General features: G+C 42.9%; 1 protein-coding gene across 51 annotated transcripts in view; it reads left to right on the top strand.

Moving 5' to 3' along the window:
- Positions 1-25,186, top strand: part of Rbfox2 (RNA binding fox-1 homolog 2) — a 243,672-nt gene that overhangs the window by 151,109 nt on the left and 67,377 nt on the right. For 4 of the 51 annotated variants that reach the window (XM_063263914.1, XM_063263910.1, XM_006241847.5 and 1 more), the window contains exon 1: positions 15,428-15,704. The exons of 40 other annotated variants lie outside the window; for them this stretch is intronic. In XM_063263914.1, the coding sequence (XP_063119984.1) occupies positions 15,678-15,704 (27 nt within the window). In that variant the 5' untranslated portion in view covers positions 15,428-15,677. Of the gene's footprint in view, positions 1-386; positions 5,801-15,277; positions 15,705-25,186 lie in introns of those variants that run through there. 7 more of the 51 variants (XM_063263911.1, XM_063263903.1, XM_063263912.1 and 4 more) reach the window with 5 other exon arrangements.

Here is a 25,186-nt window from a genome sequence, read left to right as displayed (position 1 = left end):
CTACATACCTGCCAAGCCAGTATCACACACATGACAGCAAAACTCCTACCAGCTTGAGTAGTAGTTAGAATTCCAGAACCAAAGTACTGAAATTTCTAAATGCCTAGATGTCTGGATTTGGGAAACATTTCTTAGGCTGTCCTGTGTAAACAGGGCACCTCCACGGCTCTCTCTTCTCAAGGAGGCCATCCTCTCAAATAAGGTGCACCTTTATACTTTTGAGGTGGGGAGACGCCTCTGAGGCGTTTCCTGTTCTCTGGTGCCAGCTTTGTTTTCTATCTCTTCCTCAGACATACTTTCTGAGATCTTAACTTTATGCAGACTCTTTTGTTGGTCAAACTACAAACTTTAAAAATCCTCATGCTCTACATGTTACCCCGATTCTTTTTTTTTTTTTTTTTTTTTTTTTTTTTTGGTTCTTTTTTTCGGAGCTGGGGACCGAACCCAGGGCCTTGCGCTTCCTAGGCAAGCGCTCTACCACTGAGCTAAATCCCCAACCCCGTTACCCCGATTCTTAATTTAAACCCAGCTAAAAGCAGTTAGCAATGATCATAAACTACTCTACATACTGGACTGCTTTGGAATTTGTTCTACCAGATTAGTCTGTAACCTTTAAATAAGCCTTCCACAGAGTTTCAGGACACAGACAAAATGTGGAGTTTCTCTTTGATAAAGTAATATAAGTGATCTCTAGTCCAGTTGGTATGCATCTGAAACCACATGGGTACAGTCTTTCATGGCCATATTTCTGTGGTATCCAGTAGAAGACTTCCTACCAAGAGCTGCACAGTAAGCATCCTTCTTAATTTCTCTAATCTATTAATTTCTCTAATCTGCTCATTTATTTTCTTTGATTTTAATTTTATACGTCTAGGTGCTTTGCCTATGAGTGTTTGCGCATTGTACTTGCAGAGGTCAGAAGAGGGCATTGAATCCCCTGGAACTGGACTTGCAAACATGTGGGAATCAAACTCAGGACCTCTGAAAGAACAGCCAGTGCTCTTAACCTCTGAGTCACCTCTCCATCCCTACCCTGCAGTCTCAGGGCACATGATCTTGAGATAGAATACTTTTAAATTATCAACTTAACACAATCTAGAATTGACGAGGATAAAATTTTCCGTGAGGGATTGTCTAAATAGGTTTGCCTGTGCACATGTCTGTGGGGATTGTCTTGATGATATTCATTGAATTGTAAAGTCTTGCCTGTTATGGGCGGCTCAATCCCTAGGGTTGGGCCCTAGATTGTGTAAGAATGGAGAAAGGGAGCTGAGTACCGTACATATACATTTATTATCTTTATGCTTTTGATTGTGGATGTGACTAGACGCTTCAGGTTTTGCTGCCTTGACTCCCCCTCCCCTCCCCCATGATGGATTCTAATCTATAATGGTGAGCCAAATAAACTTTCTCTTCCCTAAAGAAACTTTTTGAGTCAGTATCAGTGACCAAAGGTTTTCAATTTCATAGTTTCAGATTAGGGATTCTCAGACTACACCAATTTAGAACGACAACACCCAAGAAAAGGGCTGTCAACTTGGCTTACAGTTGACTGGCCCTGCCTTTCATTCCTGAACAAAATGCTGTGTTCCGTATGCCAGTTTTGTTACTACCCCCGTTTTTATCTATGTGTCATGCAAAGGCACGTTTCTACCATTTATTGCACTCTGTTCTGGTAGGCATCCTTTCAAGCCTTTCTCTTGATGCAGAAAGCTCAGGCATCTCACGCTAGACCAACAGAACTCGTCTGCAGTCAGTGGCACATGCTTTGGCTCTGTGCTATTTATCTGCTCTTCTGTGGGCACTGAGTACAGCTTTGCTCACACAGTGTGTCTGTTCACTTAGAATGCTGCCCTCCCCGCAATCCCTTATTCTTCCCAATTTATCTACCAAACTTGGTAAGCCCTCTCCACTTAGTTAATGATTGTCATGGACTGTTCCTCATCTTCGTCACCCCGGAAAATGAGGGGGTGACAGTAGAGAACAGCAGGTTACTGATGTGTTTGACTTTATCCCAGCTGTCTTCAACTAGATGTGGCATTCATCACATGTGATCCAGTGTCCCTTACTTTTTCTCCCCTTCAACTCTTTTGGGAGCCTTCATACTTACACCACGTGGGATGCTGTGCTGTTGGGAGTGAATACTGACTGGATGAAGAAAATACGGATGGGTCTTACCCTCTTCTTCTTACTGTGATCAAAATACCTGGAAGGACAAGTGAATAAAGGAAGGGTTTGTCTGAACTCTTGGTTTGAAAGGGATTGTAATTTGTCTTGGCTGGAGGGAGCTGGGGTGGGAATGGCTCAGCCTTGATGGCAGAAACTTGTAGCAATGATTTATACCAACTACTTATATCAGTAATTTTGAGAATGGGTCTTGACCTTAAGCAAAGGATCTAATACAAGTATTCCCAGGATCACACAGAAAGTGCCCTTATACTCAGCAGATGGTCCTTACGGGGCAGGAGGAGGAGAAGAAAGAACCTGTTGTGTGACAAGTTTGCTGGAAGGACAAGGGTGGATCTCTGATTGTGCCATTGCCTGCCCTGTGCTTCCCACCTGGGTTCAAGGCAGAAAGTTTTGGTGAGATTTAAATGCTGGTGTGGTTTCTACTTTTTATTTTGACCCACCTAGTGCCAGTGTCACAGGCCAGCACTGGGAAGCAGACCTGCTTTCTGGTAGTGCAGTCACATTTCTGAGTCTTTCTCTTCAGCCTTTGCATGTTGCTAGTGGCATCAGTAAGGATTGTAAGGTGCAGAAAAGTAGCAGATGCTTTCTGTGTTTGGGTTCTTGTGAGGACTCTGGGGCCCCACTTCATCTCGGACGTCTGCTCTCTAGAAGTTAGGATTCCTTAAGATTCTGTTTACAGCTCTTTGTCTTCTCTCTGAGTGTTTCTACCCATTTCCACTCTTCCTCCCTTGGTTGTTATCTGTTTTAGTTTGGCTTTGTTTGGGGGTTTTATTGGGGGGGAGTTACTTTGTTGGGAGTTTTTTGTTTGTTTGTTTGTTTGTTTGTTTGGTTGGTTGGTTGGTTGGTTGGTTAGCTTTTGTTGTGTTTTTGTTTTTCAAGGCATGGTTTCTCTATGTAGACCAGACTGCCTCTGCCTCCCAAATGCTGGCATTAAAGGCATGTGCCACCACTCCAGGCTTCTTCTGTTGTCTGATGAATACCACCCTAGTATTTCATCTTCCATCAGCATCAAACTGGACGACTGATGAAGCTTTAGGTTTGTCAGACAGTTTATTAGTGTGGTCCCATTATCACTTTCAAGTCTTCACATCAAGAGAGATCTTAGTTACTGAGCAGCTATGCTCACTGCTCCACCACCAGTGCAGAATCTCGGAAGATTAACAGTGACTTAAGGAGCTGATTGACACGTGCCTGTGTGCCCGGTGATACAGTGTTGCTCTAAACAACACAGAGTGAGGTTAAGTCATATAGAATTCTTTGATTTAAGAGTTATTGCAGGTTGGGGATTTAGCTCAGTGGTAGAGCGCTTGCCTAGCGAGTGCAAGGCCCTGGGTTCAGTCCCCAGCTCCGAAAAAAAGAAAAGAAAAAAAAAAAGAGTTATTGCAGAGACCTGCCCCTGCCTCCCATACCTTCTCCTACTACCTTAGGATAGAACCTAGGACCTTCTGCATGCTAGGTAACCGCTTACCACTGAGACCTTCCTCCACCCCCTTTCTGTTATTTATTAGCTTCAGAGGGGACAATTAAAATGTACACAATAAACTTTAAGATGTGGCCAGGCAACTGTAAGATGTTAGGAGCCTCTAGTGAACGTCTTTCAGAGTTGGCGAACCAAGTGTTAGTTAGAAGCAAGAATTTAGCGATAGGGAGCACTGACAAGTGTCTGATGAGAGAGAGCACATGTTAACAACGGTGGCCCGGGTGTGGTAGATTGCTCATAGTGCTTCTTAAATTTGCACTATGGCAGTATTTCACCTCTGACTTCACCTGTACCTTTGAAGTACTTTGAAATACCAGACTGCTCTTATAGTTTCTCTAGTACTTAACATAGCACCTTCTGTAGAGTAGATGCAAACAACTGCCTTTTGGTATGGAATTGGGTGATTTTGCTGTCTTACGCCATGCTGGCCTTGAACTCTGATCTCCTTGCCTCTAGTTTTCAGTAGCCGGGGTTTACAAACATATTCCATCGCACCCAACTGTTTAAATACTATTAAATTGGTTTATTTAATAAATGGAAATCAGTGCTGGCAGGCTAGAGGTATTGTAGTATTTTGTATGGTCCTTGCAGACTGATTGATTTAAGGTACATGTTGTATCTGGAAGACCATCTCTAGATATGTCATTGCCAATTTGAACCTTAAAGAAAAGTTTCTCCTGGATACCCTTGCACTTAGCTTCGATGGCTGTAGAAGAAAGCTGCACTGGTTTGGTTGGGAGCGTCCATACCAGCACAGGCCCTCACTTACCTCACTAACCCCATGAAGGCTGTCCTAGCAGTACTGACTCTGCCTCAGTAGATTAGGAGTTCTCTCTCACACTGAAACAAACTTAGAGTTATCATTTTGAATCTTTAAAAGTTTGTCCCAAGTAAAGGATGTTTAAAGAGGAACTGTTTTGCCTGTGTCTCTACAGCAGTTGATTTATTCTCACCTTTTGTACATGGCGTGTTATTTTCTAAGGACTACTTAGTTCTGATTGTAGATGAAGCCAGCCCCAGCTTGCTGTGGGCTGACTGTCAGCTAACCTCACACCTGTCTCTATCTGTTACTGCTTTTAATATCGGTTACAGAAATATGTATGCACATGTGTGTGCAAACAATGGTGGGGTAGAGAAAGCCGCTTCCTAAAAGGAGAAAAGCAACTGCTTCTCGGTAGCAACCTCTCCACCCCCACCTCTTCACAGGCAGCCACAGTTAATCCCTCCAAGTTTGACTGGAACAGCTGAGAGCACACCCCACATATTTGCAGGCCTCCAGTGGACTCATGTTGCTCAGAGTTGGGGCCACCTTCCTCTTTTCTAGCTGACTCCTGCCAGCTGTCCTTGCTCCTGTTAAATAAAGCAGGAGGGAGCTGTGTGTTAAATGATACAGAAACATACAGTGTCATGAAAGGGCCCTTTACTGCATGTATCAGTGCGGCTTTTTCTGCCAGTTCTTTCTCTGGCTGGGCTTCATGCTGTTAATCCTAACACCTGTCTCCACCGGAGACAGTGAGAAGGAAGAGTGTGTGTGTGTGTGTGTGTGTGTGTGTGTGTGTGTGTGTGTGTGTGTGTGTGTGTGTGCACGCACATGCGCATTCCTGCCCAAGGGAGGGCTAGAAAAATAATACAGTCCCATTTGCCTCCAATGCCCTAGGTTGGGAGCATTCCCTTTGACACAGAGCCTGGGACGTTACGTTACTTCAGCTTTGGATGCCTTGTGCTTCTGGCGTTGTTTGCTGCTTTAAGAAGCCAGAGGTCTATTCTCTGGTTGTCGTCTTCTGCCTCTTGCCCTTCTAGTGGAGTTGTCAGTTAAAAACCAATCCCTAGTGCTGTCTTTAGTTGGAATGTTTTGCTTTTCTTTGAGCATCTCCTATATGTACTGCTGAATCCTTTTGCTCTGAACTAAACTCTGACTTTACCGGCTGAGCCAGCACGCCTGCCTGTGTAGACGGGGAAAGAGAGGCAAGGATTTTTTTTTTTTTTTTTGAGGGTGCTTTTAGTTCCCTTGACAGGACACATAAAACTAGAAAAAAAATTGAGGTGCTTTCTGTGCGGTCCAGATCTGGAGTCTCTCCCTCTGCTATGTATGGTGTATATTGCATGGACTATCAGTATCCTCTTGTCCAGGTAAGTAGGTTATGACTCGTTTTTCAAACAATATTTGATTGACGAGAAAATTTTATGATAGAGGATACAAGTTTCCTCTCATGCGACATGGTGCATTTGGGCCGGATTTCTTAAGTTTTGTTTTGTTTTTTTCTAATTTGCTGTAGCAAGAGATTTGATTAAGTGTTGAATAACTAGACAGAAGTGGTTAGCTTTTCAGTATTAGAAATTCTGGAGCTTCATAGAACGTGGGTACAGGATGGACTGGGCAGTATAAATGTAGTATTTATTGTGCCACCATGATGTAATAAACTTGAGGATCTCTGGAGGCAACTGAGATGGCAGTCTCCAAATGTAACTGTATTTTCAAAAAGGTTATACACAATTGAGGCTATGCCTAGACTATTTTAATTTGGTTTTAGTCTACCATTTCCAATTATTCTATTGTGGAATTAGTGACATTTTCATTGTTAACTTGTTAAAATCCAGAAGCAGAAAAGGTTAAGCCATATAAAGCATATTGCATTGTGCAAATGCCTTTCTGTTGTTAGCAGGGTAGGGAGTAAATGGAGACGAGTCCTGGCTTCTGGCTCCGCTAGGGTATTCATTCTACATAGGCATGCTCCATTTTTATTGATTCTTTGAATTCTGGACTACAGATGCTTCATGATCCTTAATTGTTGTCCCTTCTGACCCAATTTCTAGTAACTAGCTCCTAACTTGTGGGTTGAGTAAAAATACACAGGGTTAAAAGAGATCTTAACCCGTTGTAGGTAAACTCACTTCTTTTTCAAGCCTCTAGGTCCCAGTCCTGGAACCTGTGGAGGTTGGGTTCTGTCTCTCCTTACCTGTGTCGTGACATGTTGGTCTTGGTGTTTTATGGGCAGACATAACCTTCCATGGGTTTTGATTTCTCAGCTGATGTGCGGTGCACATCACATTTGCCATGACGAGAATTGCAGCATTTATGGACTTTAGCTGGAGACTGTTTCTCTACTGACATCAGGGGTTTCTTACAGCCTAAGGCTGGACGTGTCATGAAGCTAGTCTAGAAGCCCATCTTCTTACTGGTAAATACTGGTGGGTCTTGGTAAGCCCCAGCTGTGACCAGCAGCGGTAACCACAAGCTTTAATCACTCAGTGGAAAAGTTCTCTTCAGACTGTGACACAACTGAATAAAACAGTGAAACTTTGATTCATTCGTGATAAGATGAATTGATGTACTCTCAGTCTTTTTATTCACTCGGATTTACTGTTGGTGAATGAATATAGCATTTAGTATTTTAAACCATACTTTCCTGGCCATGCTGTGTTTAATGTTTTATTCTATCTAAAATTAAGGCAGCTCAGAGACTCGGGGGCTGAGATGTTGCAATTAAAGGTGCTTTCTCCATTCTGCCACACCAGTAAATTAATGGATTGAAAGAACAGTTTTACATGGAAAAATTAAAAACTATTTTATGAACTTATTTACTAATTTTTTTGATGAACAGTTTTGTTTGTAGCTGAGCAATAGATAGTTGTTTTCTATGCGCTCTTACTCTGACCGTGAAGTGCTTTGTAAGAAGTTTCTCTAGGATCATAATACTTGTTTTATTTATTCAGAACTCATTGCATGATGCCTAGAGTTGTGTACCAATGTATTATACAATGAACATGTTTAAGGACAAGACTGAGTAGCGTTTTTTTCTTAATGAGAAGATTTTAATCTTTTTTAATTGAGTATCTCTAGAATTGCTAACATTGAGATAATGAGACAAAGTGAGTTCTTTTCAAGTGAAGGTAAGAAGGTGCCTGACCTTTCGTTGCTCATAACATTAATAAAATAATGCCTGCCTAAGAGCGTGCAATTGAAATTTATTATTTTATTACTTAGAATTTATGCAGAACCCAATCTGGACCAGATCACTTTAAAAATACAGGTAGGTTAAAAAGATAGAGGATTGCTAGAGAAAGGTGTAAGAGACACTTGAGGTTTTTGCCCACCAGAGAGAGAGACAGAGAGACAGAGAGACAGAGAGAGAGAGAAATTTACCTAAAATAATTCTTTTTCCTTCATCGATTTTATTTTTTTATTCTTGTAGACAGGATTGCACTGTGAAACTTGCTGGCCGGAGGTCAAGTTCCATGTGCATGTCCCTAACGCTGGGATCGACCAGGCCAGGCCCTGGTGCTCTCATGGATGGTCTACTATTAAATACCTATCTCCTCTGGCTGGACAGTTAAAATGTAGCTATTGTTGCAAATTAGGAGTGCTGTTTATGGTCACAATTAGTACTTATTGAAGAATTGTTACAGACTACTACCCTGTCACCCACTACTAGTGAGGCAGTTAGAGGAAGGGAAACACAGTCTTAAACCATTAGAGATAGCTAAATGTACTGATTGAGGGTTCAGGACAGCCAAGGGCAGCCCAAGGATGTTTGGCTTATGGACAAGTAAGACAGACTTACCTATGCAAATGATACTATAGATACTTAGATGGGCTTGGGTTTGCAAAGTCTCTAAACATGAATTAGTGCCTCTGCTTTGTAGTTCTCCGGCAATAACCAATAGTGATAAACACACACATACACCCACTCTTTAGTTTTTCAGTCTGAACTAGTTTATTAATTTTTTTAAGCACCTACTATGTGCCAAGTACTTTGCCAGACAAAAGAAACAGCAACAACCAAGTCAGCATACTCTCTTGTAATTTAGTAATAGATACAGGGCATGTTTAAGACTGAAATATTACATGGTATGTACCTAATGCCAAATTATAGTTAATGAAGTAATATGTTTTAATTTGTCTGGCCTTACCAGGGTGCTAGTACATGTTTTAATGTTTCTTTCTAAAGGTTGAATTTGGACATATAAGAAATAAGTGTGAGGATTTTGTATGTATATAAATGTACAAGGTTTAGAACCGTTTCCAGATTCTACTCTCACCACTTTATTCTGACACGGGCTGTCTGTATTGCACCCTGCAGTATGGGGGTGGGGAGAACTAAATCTCATGTACGTCACTAATACTGAAAGGAGTGTTGGAGCAGAGGAGGATATTGAAATTGTGTTGTGAGATGCTTCTGGAAAGGTACCCAGTATTAGGAGTAAATTGTCACCGAGAGTTACCGCAGGGGTGTGCTGTGGAGGCTTTTGTACTGCTGAGGTTTCGTTGTTGGAAGAAGTATTCTCTCTTTAATGTTGCTCTTCACTTAGGTGTCAACGGCAGCCTGGGAAAGTATGAGCGAGCCTGCCTCTAGTCAGGTACTCTGGATCTACCTTTATAGCATAAATGGTATGTGGGTGAAAGGTAGGGAAATTGAGTCACAACCACAAAATTATAAAGAGCAGAGTATGTGGGCTGAGTTTTTAGTTAGCAGGTATTCTGTCTACAGTCTCAGGTACTCGAGTAATCTTTACCTCACCTTACCTTTTTGTATATTCTTCAGCTTCATGTTCTGAAAGATACTGAAATAAACTTATAACTTTGAAGATATTGCCAGAGATATTCTTAGAATGCTTTCATAATACTTCAGTAACTACCAAGATTTCCATTTTACTTGCAAAGTATGCCTAGATAATGGCTAAAGACAGATTGAGTTATTATTTTGAATTCAACAAGCATATCACCACCACCACCACCACCACCACCACCACCACCACCGTTCATCCAAGTATGAACAGAGCTGGGTTGTGACATAAAACACTATTTCTACCCTCAGACTGCTCACAGTATAGTCAGAACCATGCAGACTTATGTTGGTGAGATAGATGTCAAGGTAAAGCATGCACACAGGAACAGGTCAACTAACTGGGAATGGAAAGCTGACAGGGCTGGGGACATCTAAAGTAAGCCTTGGAGAGGAGAGGGCTACTTCAGGGCTCTAGGAAGAGGAACCTGTGAAGTCTCTCCATGTGGCAGGCAGGGTATGGTGCGTACCGAGGGATAGGGAGCTGGGTCTCTAACAGGTCTGCTAAAGCAAACAAGTGGTGCTTTCGTGTCCTACTTAGAGAGTTGGGGTTTCCCAGGAAAATGCCCTCATTTACACTAGCCTTGTAAGGAAGGAAAATAAGGAGGCACTGATAAACCAACCAACAAAAATGTAAGACGCCAAGGAAGGAAACTGAAGAAGATACTAAAGATGGAAGGACAGCCCATCCTGATGGACCTACAGAATTAATACAGTTGAAATGGTTATATTACCCAAAGTAGTCAATGAAATTACCTCAGAATTTAGTTACATTCTTCACAGGGAAAAAAAAAATCCTAAAATACACATGGGAGCTCAAAGATCCTTGGATAGCCAAAGTAATTCTTATCAAAGAATTACTTATCAAAAAGCGTAATACTGGAGATAACACAGAACAAACTTCAAATTCTACTGAAGATCCATAATCAGTATGGCTGTAGCACACGAAGGACACATGCACTGAAGAGAGGACCCAGAAATAAAGTCACACATTTGTAGCCACCTGATGGTTCCTCGAAAAGATACCAGAAACACAGATTTCAGAAAAGCCAATGTTCAGCAAATGGGCCTAGGTAACCTGGATACCCACAGGTAGAAAACAGACATGAGGGGTTGGGGGTCTAGCTCAGTGGTAGAGCGCTTGCCTAGGAAGCGCAAGGCTCTGGGTTCGGTCCCCAGCTCCGAAAAAAAGAGCCAAAAAAAAAAAAGAAGAAAAAAAAGAAAACAGACATGAGGTCCCTTCAAAAATAGCCCAAAGGCTTTAGTACAAGATCTAGAACTCTGAAACTACTAGAAGGGACTATTAGGGAAATCATTTCACATACAGGCACAGCCATGGGCTTCCTGAGTAGGATCTGGTAACTCAGGGATGAACAGCAAGGTCTGAAGAAGAGCGGTTCAAGGTAAAGAGCCCAGTCAGCAGAGAAACACCTACCACAGTAAATTGAAGAGAGAGCCGCAGAGTGGGAGATCTTCTAACTGCTCATACCAGAACACACGAACAATGCAAACACTAAGCCCTCAAAGAACAAATCTTATAAATAAGGAAATAGAGTAAGTAAATGAGTGGGCTAATTAGTGAAATAGACAGTTGTCAAGTACAAATGGCTAACAAATACACAAGAAAACGTTCATTATTTCTTCAAGGAAATGCAAATCAAATATAGAGATTTTTAGCTGAGAGGTGGAAGCTTGTCTCTGTGTACAATTAACACTAATTTTGACAATACCAAAGAGTACTTTTCCTCCTGTAGAAAAGTGGCAGGATGAGATGCATGTTTAGAAAGATTATTGGAGGGGCTGGAGAGATGGCTCAATGGTTAAGAGTACTTACTGACTGTTCTTCCAGAGGACCTGAGTTCAAATCCCAGAAAGCACATGGTGGCTCACAGCCATCTGTAACAGGATTCAATGCCCTGTTCGATGCCCTGTTCTGACAGCTACAATGTACTTACATATAATAAATAAATCATTAAAAAAAAAAAAAAAGACCGATTACTGGAACAGTGAGATGCTTGGAGGATAGACCAGCGAGGCTAGTAGAGGACCAGCTACCAAGACATCTGTGAGCATGGGGATGGGCAGATGGAGAGCACAACAGAATTTACCCTGACTTAATGCAGCCTGGAGTAAGGAGCCCTCCTGTGGGTTTGAGTTTGACCCTGATTTCTTCAACTTCCTTGCCTATCAGCAAAATGCTTACTCTCACCTTGCTGAGTTTCCATCATCTCTACAAAGGAGAGTCCATTATCTCACCATTGTCCTGAGGATATAGTGAGCCTCTCAGAGTAAGTTCTTCAGAAGCAGTAGCTGTGTAATCTACCCTTCACCAATAAGACAGGCATGCTAAAATGCAAGTCACAGGGAGATTCTCTTCTGCCTTGTCCTCTGCCGGAATATGAGTATACACATATACACACATATATACATATACGTACATATCCATAATTCCCTCAGGGTTAGAGGGATGCTTAGCATAGACACAACAGGCACCTGCTTTTCTGTGCATTGATGGTTCAGCTTTGAGAACTTGGTCCAGTTTTGTATTTAAAAGCTGGTATGTTTTGTGTGTGTGTGTGTGTGTGTGTGTGTGTGTGTGTGTGTGTGTGTGTATTGAGGGCTATAGACAGACATGTGTGCCACACAACATGTGTAGAATTCAGAGACAACTTGCAGAGGTCAGTTCTCATTGAACATAGGTGAGGCTTGATGGTGAGCACTCATATGTTGCGACATGCTATCCCTGTTTTGGACTTTAAAGAAGTCTGTGTGCCCATTTTAAAGCAGAGTTGACTGTTTAGGGCCGTTGACTATTCAGCTCTCAAGTTAGGAAAGCTGTGGGGTAGAGTGAGAAACAGGGCCTCTGAGTTCTGGGTGTTATTAACTGAAGCAGCAGAGTGAGAGCCAACAACCTAGACAGGTATTGTCAGGGCCAGCCTCCTGGAAGTTTGTACCCTTTCTCTGCACCAAAAAGGAAGGAGGGATGGAAGGAAGGAAGGAAGGGAGGAAAAGAAAGAAAGAACCCACATATTTTCACTGGGGTGCTGCTGTGAGGAGATATGCACTTTAGGTGAATAAATTCCTAGTTGTACTAAAAAGAGAATGAGGATGGCATCTCATGCGATAACAGCATTCAGAGGGTGTAAAGGGAGGGAATGAACAAGGAAAAGGAAAAATTAGGAAAGACTGGAATATTGTTCTCCCCCCACCCCCTTTGAGGCGGGTAAACAGCTGAAGGAGCCTCATTGCTGGAGCGCTGCCAAGGGACAGCTGTAGTCTGAGGGCCAGCAACAACAGTGCCCAGGCTCCTGTGTGGCTAAAGCTGGCAGAGTGGCAGGAGATGAAGCACCATTTGAAGCTCGGGTAAGTTTCCCATAGTCAGGAATCCAAATGCCACAGAAATGTCAGAAAAGACTTGACATGTCCATTGAATGTGGTCATCACCTGGAGATCCTAATTGACTCGCCAAGATGAATTTCAGTTGAGCAGCAGATAAGAAAGGAAGCTGGACTTCTGAAGACTGAAATGCCAAGGAAACAAACCATTGAGAAGCTGAAACACAAAGTACCCTGTCCTTTGTTTGTCTAGTCAGCAAATCTTTCTTGAGTACTTCCAGTGTCCAGGCAGACTGCTGAAAGGCAGAGGTTATTCCAGCACGGAGACATGCTCTTCTTTAACTGGCTATTGAACTCTGTTCAGATGCCCCCCACCCAACTCCCCATCCCTCCAACCCCATCTGTCCTTCCATTCCAGGAGAGAGACGAAAACAAACTGTCAAGTGAGCTTTTTCTTGGTACATTCAGCCACCGGAGACCTCAGTAGTTTTGCTGGGTCAGACTCGTGCTGTTGAATTGCTCTTCCGTCTCTTGTCCTCTGTAGCAACCTTTAAAGTCAGGGACACGCTTTAGAATACCACTGGCCAGTGCTCACAGTGCTTGTTAATCAGAGTCTTCATAAAAATCATGTCTGCATATTTTATTTTTAGCTTATATTGTCCCTGTGGTAATGAATTTTTAAGCCTATTATTTGCAGTATAAAATATTAATCCTGTGTATAAGAATGCAATTTAAGTTTCTGGACCTGCAAAAATCTTTATCAGTTATCCAACACTTTTGCTTATGGGGACTTCATTTCCCTGTTTATTAAAACAAACAAACAAACAAAAAAAAAAAGTCCCCTTGTCTTTATAGGAAGGGATTGAAGTGACACCCAAGAATCCAAGTAGCTTTTCTGATGCTTGCAACTTTTTGTTTGTACAGGGACCTGTGAGTTTATTTTATATATCAAAGCTGTAAACACGATTGTTTCATAAATACGGCTTTTTCTTAAAGTACAGGAAAGATTGCAAGCATTGCCGTGCCCTGCTTTTGCCTACCCCCTTCTTCTTTCTTACTTTGCCTTTTATAACTTCTGCTGTCTGGATGTTCAGACTTCGGCATGTTCATAAAGGTGTTAACTTTATGGTCTTCTGCTCCTCTCCCATTTTTGTTTGCTTAATGTTGTGCTTGAAAACCCCATCCCTTAAAAAAAAAAGTGTGTGTGCATATGTGTGCTACATGTATGTGGGTGCCAGTAGAATGGGTAAGAGGGTATCAGATCACCCAGTGCTGCCCAGAACAAGTGCTGGGACCTGAACTCAGGTCCTCTGCAAATGCAGTGCAAACTCTTAATCATTGAGGCATCTCTCTAGCCCAAGAGGATCCTTTTGCAGATTTTTCTTCATATCTGTAAACTACGAGAGCAGCTTCTTCCCAGTTCCACAGACCAGACTGCGGTCGGACTCTGGATTTTGTTCGTGGTTCTGTAATCTGTTCATTCTTTTTAGAATTACTAAAATAATTGGTAACTGAGAGAACATGGTGGTGTTGTGTTGGCAAAGTGCTAACCAACATATTACATGGTGCATATTAAAAACCTGGTTCATCATCCAGCCAGACAGTCCTGGTGAAGACAGCAAGAAACTCTACTGCTAGGATGACTGACTCACAGTTTGAGTATTTATTTAAAAAAAAATATAATTTTGCAATTGGTCTTTTCTACCTTTCAATGAATATAGAACTAATATATGTAATCTGTAGGATAGGATCTTGTCAGAATACATTTTAAAATCTTAATTTTTATGAAATAATCGGCAAAAGGCCTAAATTTATCAAATATTTACATAATTGAGTCTTTATATAGAAATGATGACATTATATTCAGGATTCAATATTTTTTTTCCTGAGGTCACTAGTATAGAACAGAATGGGACCTGGACCCTGGCCCAGTTCACCACTGTGAGCCTTTTAATGTGAGGACTGAAAAGAAGCATTTGTGTTGAATAAACATTCTCCTGAGCCGTTGTATTCTCTGAGCTCTGTGGTAACTGTTACTGTTTGCAGCAGTGATGCAGGTACCCATGTGGGTATATAGCCAGGGTGGATATATCAGAAAGGAGTTCTTTTTTACTATAGGCTAAAACACATCGTAAGCAGGAAAAACAGCTCCCACTAATCTGAGCTTTATGAAGTGAGGTGCTTCAGCAGCCAGATGTGCACACCTTGCATCTCTCAAGCAGGCAGATTTATGGTGACACCTTTTTCAGAATCTCTAGGGTTTTTAGAGGAGAAAAAAATAGGCACATAACTGACCTCCCTTCTCTCCCAGTCCTATGCCCTCATTACATCGCCTCTGGCTTCTAGCACCATTCTGTGTGTTGCTGTCCTTGAAAGCCTTCCTGTCACTGAGCAGCTTTTCGCTCCACACCTTTCATTAGACCCACTCTTATCTATAAATGTCCATCAGTAAGGGAAAAAACCTTAATTTTCATTTCTTCTTTATTATCAGATATTCATAGCTATAATCTCGTAAATCTGTATTAACTGTAATAAGTTGTGGTAAGTGCTTCTAGAGCAATATAATTAATACTGCCATCACAGCCTTATATGCTAGCACATGGTGCCTACCCCTCCTCAGTCTCCCCCTCCTGCCCTGTGTACACACACAGGAGAGAGAGAGAGAGAGAGAGAGAGAGAGAGAGAGAGAGAGAGAGAGAGAGAGAGAGAGACACGCTTGCGCACAGTAAAGCACAGGCCAAACTGCCATTCTCCAGCAGGCCTGCTTCTGGAGTCGGGAGCTGTCAGCCTGCTGGGAGGGGTAGGGGGGAGGAGGAAGAGGTGGGGCTCTACTCTGATTAATTACCTTAGGCATTCAGGGGTGGGGCTTCCTTCAGCCATCTGCCTGAGATATGGGAGGGAGCTGGAGAAAGAAGGAGGGGGAGAGACTGCCGGAGAGGAAGAGAAAAGAAAGGAAGAAACACTAGAAAGAGAAAGGCAGGAAAACGTTTAAAGGGAGGCCCATCGCCCGCCCTTCGCCAGCTAGCTGGGGACGGCGTGGCAAAGAGCCACAGAGGTGTGCCCCGCTACGGCGGCTTTCAAAGGGTTATCATCTGCTTCTTCTGGTTTATGGAGAAAAAGAAAATGGTAACTCAGGTAAGACTTGTTTGTCCTCCACACATTTCTGTCTCAGGGATCTGCAGAAAGGTCTGGGGTTGGAGTGTAGCAAGCCAAGTTTTAATGAGGGTTGTTTTCTTAAAAAGGCAGATTTATTGTTATCATCTGAAGTGTCGGTCCTTTGAGCATGTGTACTATATCGTGCCTTTTTCTCCCCCTCCCTCGGCTCCATAGCCGATCCCAGTTTCCTGTAGTGTGCAGCTGTAGCTCAGGAAAGAGCCTGTGGGGATTTGTCTACCTCTTTGTCTTGGTTCTGAGAAGAGGGAGGGAGAGAGACTGCAGAGGTAGGAAGAGATTCTTGTAGACTGCCTGAAAGGGGAGAGGGAGTGACTTCCTTTTAAGAATTGCAGAAGAATTTGTGACACTGGGAAAGCTGATTCACTGGGGTTTCTCAGGCTTGGCTAGAGAATTGCAGTTTGCTGCCTTCTTTCTAAACGGATTATCAAAAATGAAGGCTAGGAAAGACTGTTTCATTTCCATGGCTTTGTCGTTGTCAAAGGATGTTTTCCTTAGGAATCACGGAGTATCTTAGGGTAGCAGAGGCAGGTACTGCTTTCCCTGATAGAATAAATGTGTACATGTAAGTGACGATTGCCCGACTTAAAAGACGTTTGAAGGAGATGGAGTAGGGAATGGAAGATCTTCGTCTGTCTTCTCTCCCCACCCCCTTCTCTGCCTCTCTGGTTGTGTCAAGCAGAGTCTGCACTGCATTTTAGCAAGTCATTCCCGGCAGATGGAAAGGTGAGGTTCTCCCAGCCCGGCAGGGCTATTTAGTTGCCACCCTACTGTATGCTCCTTTACTCTCCACCACCCTACCCGCTTTTAAAAATCTGTGGCTTGGGGAAAGTGGTGAGACTGAGAATTATCAGAACGTCCTTTTCCAAGATAGACTTTCAAACCCTTTGGTCACGAACTTGGGATCAGGTCGCTTCCCTCGCTGGACAGTGCTTTCCTTTTAAGGAGGTTGCCCCTTTTTTGTATTCTCTCCCCCTTTTCTCAAAGAGCCACCACCGGAGGGCGAGAGGCAGCAAGCTATCAGATAGAGGCATCGCCTTTGGTGCTGGAACACTGTTTAGTTAAATGTTATATAATGCCCTGCAGTGCTGTTTGGAAGGAGGAAACCCGTAGAGATGAATCGGTCTATTTTGACCCAGAGAAGAGGGAAATTTCAAAATATAAATACTTCCAAGAAGGGTTTTCTCCAAATCTGAGTTAAGGGATTATCAAGAAGTTCCTCTGGAAAGTAGAGAAACTCTTAATTTTTTTTTAATACTTCTTATTTCTTTGTAGAATCTTAATTAATGGTTTTGAAGTACCATTTTATTTCTTCAGGATCTCCATAGGGGGAAACCCAGGTCTTGATTCTGATGGCATGTGAGATGCTGCTCACTTCACCTTGGGTCCACATCCATCTCCACCAAGGGGCAGTGTTAGACTGCAGCCCTCAGCTCTCACGTAGGCTTTTAACGCTGCAGCTCTCACATGGGTTTTAAAATCAGTGAAGGACTTATCTAAACAGGGACTGTTAAAAATCAGACTGTGTAACCTCGTGGAACGTTGCCCCTTGGTTTTGGGAACGTTGAAGTGTGACAAGTAAAATGTGCTTGCTTGCTTCTCCTTCAAATTGTGTCCTAATCATCAGGGGTCTGGGGGAGGTTGGAGAAATAAGTGGAACCTGGAAAGAGACTTTTTAGTGGTTAAAGATTCTAATAAATAAAATTACTCTTTGTGCTTTTTCAGATGCACTAAAGTGCTGAGGGAAAGACCTCATTTTCTCATGTCGAATCCATAGCCCTGAAAAGACAGGTCTGTGAGGTTCAGAATTGTGATGTTTGTTTCAGCGTCTGTACCATCTGTCCAAAAGCAATGAGGGTAGTTGTTTGTAATCTAGAAAACACACTCACAGGGCATAGTAAGTGGGATCAAGCCTTTGGTCCGCTCTGTGGTTTGTTTTTCCACTTTGTTGTGTAGGTTTGTGTGTTTTGAGCCAGACATCATATCCAAACCCTTGATAATGCCCTATCATCTGAGCATTTTCAGTATAAACTGTCTGCACTGGTCAGGGGTAGCTGATGGAGTGACCCGAATAGCAGTGCTCGCTGTCTCTTTGCCTTGGACCCCCTCACCCCCATCACTGGGTGGAAGAAGTCATCGTCATCATTTGTTATTAGATTGGCGTGTGCACATCCGAGCTTTGTTATTACTTGTACTCTAATTTTATATGGCTCTTCCGTTGAATTAGCAAACTGCTTTATCACTGACAGTAGAGAGAACTTGGCTTTTTAATAAAAACAATTTTAATGGCAAAATATTCATAAATTAGTAGCCAGACTTGCTCATGTGACACTTTAAATTATACCTTTATCTCATATTCATGTTCATATTACAGAAGTTTTTGCTGAAGTCTCTAACTTGATTCATACTCAAAGACAGTGTTTGTCCTATCTATAGATAAGTTCGGTGGGATAAAAGAAAAGAAAATCCTTCTTCTAATATGTGTAAACTAGAAAAACAAAGTTGAAGACTGACTTTCACCTAATTAATTTAAAAACCACTTAGCAAGACACAAGCTCTGTCACACTAAAGGGGAGGGAAAGCTCACACTACAAACTGAAAGCAGACGCTCGCTTGCCTCTACAGCGGGGCGAGCCTGCCAGCCCCTGGAACACAGGCCCTCCCTTTCTTGGACAGTCCAGTGCTTTGCTGGCATTTTCTTCAAAATCTGTTTTCCATCAGAACCTGGAGAGAGGTGTTAGGAATAGGCGAGGCTGGGAAGAGGGTTGCTGTTCCTTTAAATAGTGCTGTGAGCCCAGAGGCAGCAGGCAGCAGGCCTCTGGAGTGTATTCTTTTGTAATGAATCACCAGCTCCATTGTCTGCTATCTCCCTTTGTAGCTGGAGACTGAAGTCTTTTACCTGAGCTGTGCCCTCTCAGTCCCCGGGTAGTTGGAGGAGAGGGGTGGGAAGGGGTATTTTATGCTTTAATTAGAGGCAGCTATGACAGCAGGTATGTTTGCTTTGTTTCCATTTCCTCTCCCCTCTCCATTTGTGCTTTCTGTAAAGCAAGCACTGGTGCTGGGAGTCTGACCTATGAATTTTCAAAGCACATCCCATCTCTATGAATCTGGGAGTCCTGCCCTTCATTGAGTTTCCATTTTGTGGCCTTCATCTGAAGTAATTCCATTCTCTTGCTCCTTTCCACACAGCTCCCCCCCCCCCCCAGAGTGGAGCCCACACTGTTTGTTTTGGCACACTTTCCACTTTCTATGGGCTGCACAGGATTCTGGGGAAGTTTGGGGATAGGCGGGGATGTGGGTTGGAGGCTAAATTTATGTTCCTTTACAATGAACCAAAAAGAAAAAGAAAAGGCCTTACTTTTTCCAGTGACTTTCTTCTGAATTCTTCAGAAAGCATCTGAGTCCATGTCTTCAGTTTTAACCATTTCCTTACTAAGACCAAGACTGACTATTAAAAAAGTATCACTATTCTAAAAATTATTTATCTTTCCTGGAAGATAATCAGAATTCCATAAATGGGGATGTTAGAACTCTTGAGTGTTTGTAATGCTGTAAATGTGTTCATCTCCATCCCATACATCCTAGCCTGGTGTTTGACAGATTCCTGCTGAAGCTTGCATTGCTAGAAAACAGCCTTATGCTGAAAAGTAATGTCAGCCCTCCTCTTCTCCTCCTCTTCCTCCTCCTCCTTTTCCTTAGTGCTTCTGTTCTTCCCTGAAGAGATTGCAAAGTCGCATTGGTATAGATGGCTATCCGGAACAGTCTCATCTCTCTCTGACTTGTGCTTCAGCTTGTAACCTCTCGTGATAGAATGCCTTTCTTTAGGTTTTCTTATGGGAAGTCACTAGAATCAGTCCCATTCCAGGCCTTCCTTCCACTGACCTCAGCCTTAGGGTCTACTGCACATGCTTGACTGTAGAGCCACACGTCCTCTATCTCAGTGTCCTCTGACATTCTTTCCGTGCCCGTTTCCATCACACAGGTTGTATATGGACTCTGCCTCTCTCAGTCACCATGAATTCCTAGGAAAAACTCTGCTGTTTGGATGGCAGCACCTTTATTCTTGAACTCAGATGCTCAACTTCTTCTAGGCAGTCAAATGCTGCGGCCTTCCACTGAGGCCTGCCATTCATTCCATTTCCAGACTTGTGTTCCTTTGTTACTTTCAGAATGATTAAATTCAGGAAACCTTGGGGTCACGTAACTGATTCCTTAGGGGACACTGCCAAGTGTTATTCACCTAAAGTGGTAGTCTGATTTTTGTCAATTTTGAGCTTAAACCTTTCAGACTCCCAAGTAAAATCACGTGTCCATTCCAATCCCCCAAGGCCCTACATGGTCAGGAACCTGTTTGTCCAGCCTCATCTCTGTCACCCAGATTCCACTCTGATTGCATTGGCCCATGTCTGTTTCCTTGAAACACCTCACACACACCCCTGCCCTGCCAGGTCTTTCCCTCTTGCCTCTCTGCTGTGTTCTTCCCACCTAAGCTACCAGGCTTCCCCTCACACTCCATCAAAGCTAGCTCTCTGCCTGCTTCTTCTCTCCACCTTCCTTTCCCCCTCTTGCTACTGGTCTTACTGCTTGTCCTGTCTCTCTCCTCCTAAGCTTGTGAGCTCAGGAAGCTCATAAGTGGTCCTCTCTTCCTTCTGTCTAAAACAGCCGGTCATCCTAGCAGTGAACCCTTTATGCGAGTATGTGATATTATTATCAAGCACCAGTCTCAGTGCCTAAATTACATCATTGAATTTGGCAACTCAGAAATTTGAGTAAATCCAAAGAGTTTATGTTCAGTATTCTTGTTCTTAAGTACCACCAGTAGACCATCATTAAAATAGCTACATTTTACATACTTAATTTGTACTGATATATGTATACGATGTTTATGGATGTGAATTGTGATTGCTCGCCAGTCACCTTCTGAGTAGTTATTTGCCACACACAAACAAAACCTACCTGTTGCAGTAGTTATGTGTCTGTCTCTCACCCTCTCACTCCTTTTTGCATGAAACATTAAGATTCTAGAGGTCAGACAACCTATCTTGAATACAGAGAGATTTCACTCTGAGAGCTATTAATTCCCACTTCTATGCTGTTGGATAATATCATTGGCCTCTAAGCTGCTGGTTCCACCTCCATGGTGGTGGCTGAAAAGTAAACATGCTTTCCTTAGCGTGGATTGAGCCCTCTTCTGCTGTTGCCGCCTCCTCCTCCTCTTCCTCTCCCTCCTCTTCTTCCTCCTCCTCTTCCTCCTCCTCCTCTTCCTCCTCCTCCTCTTCCTCCTTCTCCTCTTCCACCACCACCCTCTTCTTCTTCCTCCTTCTCTTCCTCCTCTTCTCCCTTCTCCTCTTCTCCCTCCTCCTCCTCTTCCTTCACCCTCCTCTTCCTCCACCCTCCTCCTCTTCCTCCTCTTCTCCCTCCTCCTCCCTCCTTTTCTCCCTTCTCCTTTTTCCTCTCCTTTCAAGGCACCTGAGTTAAGTTTTCATTGCTTTTTCTTTTTTAAAAAAAAAAGAAGTCACTGAAGGAACTACTGCTTATTCCCTCTGTTGTCCTCACTTGTTTTACATTATTTTCTGTTCTGTTTTATAGCATGCCACCACCTTACTGGCAAGAACCTATTTGTTACTTAGCCTCTGAGCCTTGCCTCAACTCCTGAATGGGCAATTGAGACCACTGATTGGTTAATAGTGTCATGTGTGTGCATACACCTATCTATGAGCACTTGCACACCATGACACGTGGGTGGAAGTGGGAGGAGCACTTGAAGAGTTGGTTGTCTCCTTCCACAGTGGAGTTGTGCTCATCAGACTCAGGTCAGCAGGCTTGGTGGCCAGCACCTTTACCTGCTAAGCCATCTTGATGGCTTTTCTTGCAAGGCATTGTAAACAGACAATCTGATACTTAAGGAAAGGAGATTAGATTTTGAAAGAGCCTTAACTTGAGCCATAAACTTCCTGGTACGTTTAGTAGTAATCACTCTCAGTGGTTCAGCTGTTTGTTTAGCTTTGTCACTGAAGCACTGAAGAAGCCATGGACAGCACTTGATGATTGTCTGTGTTCAATAATACTTGGTGAACAGTAAGATTGGAATTCTATGTCATTTTCATGTTGCAAAATGTTATTCCTTTGTACTATTTATAAAGATAAAAGTTTGCTTGTTATCTTAGTTATTTTTCTAATGCTGTGCTAAAACACCATAACCAAGGCAACTTATAAAGTCAGACTCTACGTCCGTCATGGCAGAGAGCTTGGCAGCATGCAGGCAGATAGACAAGCATGGGGAAATAATGCCTGAAGGCCCCCATCTTGAGAGACAACCTGAGGCAGCAAGGACAAACTGGGAATGTCCTAGGCTTTTGAAAACTCATAGCCCACCCTTAGTGACACACCTCTTCCAGTAAGGTCACACCTCCAAACAGTTCGGGGACTAAGGACTGGAATTTGGGAGCCTTGGAGGTTGTTCTCACTCAAAGCACCACACTTGTTCTGCTGTACAACTAGGTGGGTCAGGCATTGGACCACAGCCATAGCTTGATGACCTCTGAGAAGTACGAATCCTTGCTATATTCTTAGCATTGGTTGGGTTTCCCTGCGTCAATTGATCATAGTGACATAGTTCTAAGCAGTTTGGCAGTCCTCTTTGACTCTCTCTTTAAACAAAAGCCTTTAAAGTCTACCAACATGAATGCCCAAGTATGAGCTGAACAAGGGAGGACACCAGTGGACATGTCAAAGTGGACAGAGAGAAACTCACAAGACCTCAACCCTACACAAAGAGGAAAGCTGGAAGCAGGAAAGGAGGTCTTTCCAGTGCCAACTGGTCAGCCCTAAAAACATACATACAAGCAACAGTATACAGACTAAGTAGGTTACATCTAAGAATGTATATACATATGTATTCAATACAATTTGTGACAAAAGGGGCCATGAATTTAAAGGGGAATGGATATATGAGAAGGGTTGGAGTGAGGAAAGGGAAGGGAGGGGTGTAATTGTATTGTGATCTCTCTTATCATTAAAACCATAATCCTTAACAGAAAAGAAACCCTTGACCTTTAACCCCCACATGAATATTTTTCTTCCACCTAGAATCAGCATTTTTATTACTTTTCATATATCATTATTTTAACCCACAATGTTTCTTTCCTTTCAGTTTTACTTTGGTCATTCAAGAATGACTGTAAAGCTCCCCTGGTTTAGAAAACTTGGCTAACACAGGCGTGCCATATCCCTCCCCCTAGCAGGCCACTCTGCTGACATGCCAGACTCTTTCAGGATGAGAGAGAGAGAGAGAGAGAGAGAGAGAGAGAGAGAGAGAGAGAGAGAGAGAGAGAGAGAGAGAGATGCTGTGTGTGGGGCCATAGAGCTTGTGGAGAGTCTAATAGAAGGCATCGTATATCCCAGGGCAGTGAGACTCAGTGGAGTAGGCCCTTCAGCTCCCAGAAGTCAGCAAGGAGGGAAGAAGGGAAAGGCATGAAAGAAACCTGAGGGGTGACAGCCCAGGGTAAGGGTACGAATGTGACAGGCTACGTAGTCAGCCCCTTCCACCATTCAAAGTGCCTTAGAGTTAGAGCCTTTGTCTAGGACTTTACAAAGCTGCCAAGGTATGTTTCCGATCATCTCTCATTATTTTCAGAGCTCACTGTTCTTGGGGGCGGGGTGTTTGTGCCTTCCACCCTTATGTTTACTTTTACAGTTCTCCCTATGGTGTCGTGCGCACTGATCTCTCTGTGCAGAGCCTGGCGTTAGTGGAGTCAGTTTCCACATTTAGAATCATGACGTGGATCTTTTTCTGTGCCTCTCATTTCACTTTACCATGCTGTGTTTTCTCTTTACATCTTAAACATAGGGATATAGATGCCTTCACTCTCTTTGCTACTAACCCCGGATGTGTTTTGATTCTAGGTCTGGTCTCAGTATGACATGCTTGTGTTTTCCTGTTTCTTTGCATGCCTGTGAACTTTTTAAAAGTTAGATTTTGGACATGGTAAATTTACCTTGTGGGTGTTGTTTTTAATTTTATAAATGCTCAAACTTTATTTTTGAGTTTCACATAGCTCCATTTCTATGTTAGCAAGTAGCACAGTCCTCTTGGTCTTGTTTTAAAGTGTTGTTAGACATGGCCAGAACTATGTTTAGTCTCTGGCAGATTGTCCCTGCTGCAGAGCAGAACAGGGAATTTCTAACTGATGCATCAGGTTTTCTGTTCTGTCCATGAACAGGTCCTCTCTGGCACCTCAGTTCCCTAGCCCTGTTCTCTGGGTTTCTTTCAGGTCTCTTTTCCTAGCCCCTTATTCCACCCATGCAGTGACAGCCAATGGTTAGGACATGTGGTCTTTGAGTCTGGACAGCATTAACTTCCCCAGGACACCCACAGTGACCTCTAATAGACCTGACTCCCCAAGGCTCCTCTTGTTCTGTTCTTACTTCCTGGCAGCAAGCAAGGCAGCTGAACAGCCAGCCCACCTTCCTGCTCTCCCAGCTGATGGATCATGGCCTTTTCTTGCCTACTATATAGTCCTTTGAGTGTTCTTATTTTTTTTTTTTATATCTGAATCTATTTAGGTATTGGAGTAACAAGACTACAAACAAAAGAGTATTTTGAAATAAAAATAGTGTCTCATTTAATGTATTCTTAGCTGATGCATGGAAATCAGTTGAACAACAATTTCAAGGAGCCTTGAGAGAGAATTCCTAAGACGCAAGCACAGCAGTTATCCAGGGGTGTTTATTGCTCTAACTTCATCTTTAGTAAAGAAGACTTGGGTTCCCCTTTCCTAGATTCCTATTAATGTCAGTGTCCCCTATTATGGGGAAGAGAACACAGGATTTTTAAGCTTCTAGCTCAGTGACTGGCTTGTGTTTTGGACTGTGTGGTCTTAAATCACAGTGATAGTGACTAATTTCTCAACTGCCTGTTTTGTTTTGTTTTTTGATGTTATTGTTTTGTGTACACCTGATCTTGGTGCTTACATGTACATTGATGGGCAGGATCCCTTTTTCCATTTTACAGATGAAGGTCTTGAGGCATTGAGGGATTGCATGACTTATCCAAGTTCCCAGAGTCTAGGTTTAAACCTAGATTTATCCCTCCAATGTCTTGCTACCCTCCTCCTTTCACCATGGTGCCCTCCATTATGTCAAGAGTCCATTATGTCAAGTATAACATTTGGAATGTAGATCATGGGCTGGGCTGTGACTCAGTCAGTAGAGTGCTTGCTTAGTGTGTATGACATCCTGAATTTGGTCCCCAGTGTACATAAAATATGGTATACATACCTGTAATCTTAGCACGGGAAATGGAGGCAGGAGAGTCAGTAACTCAGTGTCATCCCTGGTGTATATGGAGAACTGGAGACTAGCTTAGGCTATGTGAGACCTTTCTCAAAACAATAATCTAGGCTCTGATATTTAGCTTACTTAGCAGGAGTTTTTTCTTGCCTTAC

Source organism: Rattus norvegicus, chromosome 7 (assembly GCF_036323735.1).
Source record: "Rattus norvegicus strain BN/NHsdMcwi chromosome 7, GRCr8, whole genome shotgun sequence".
Taxonomy (NCBI): Eukaryota; Metazoa; Chordata; class Mammalia; order Rodentia; family Muridae; genus Rattus; species Rattus norvegicus.
Note: the sequence above shows the minus strand (reverse complement) of the source record. Positions and strands in the feature narration are given on the sequence as shown.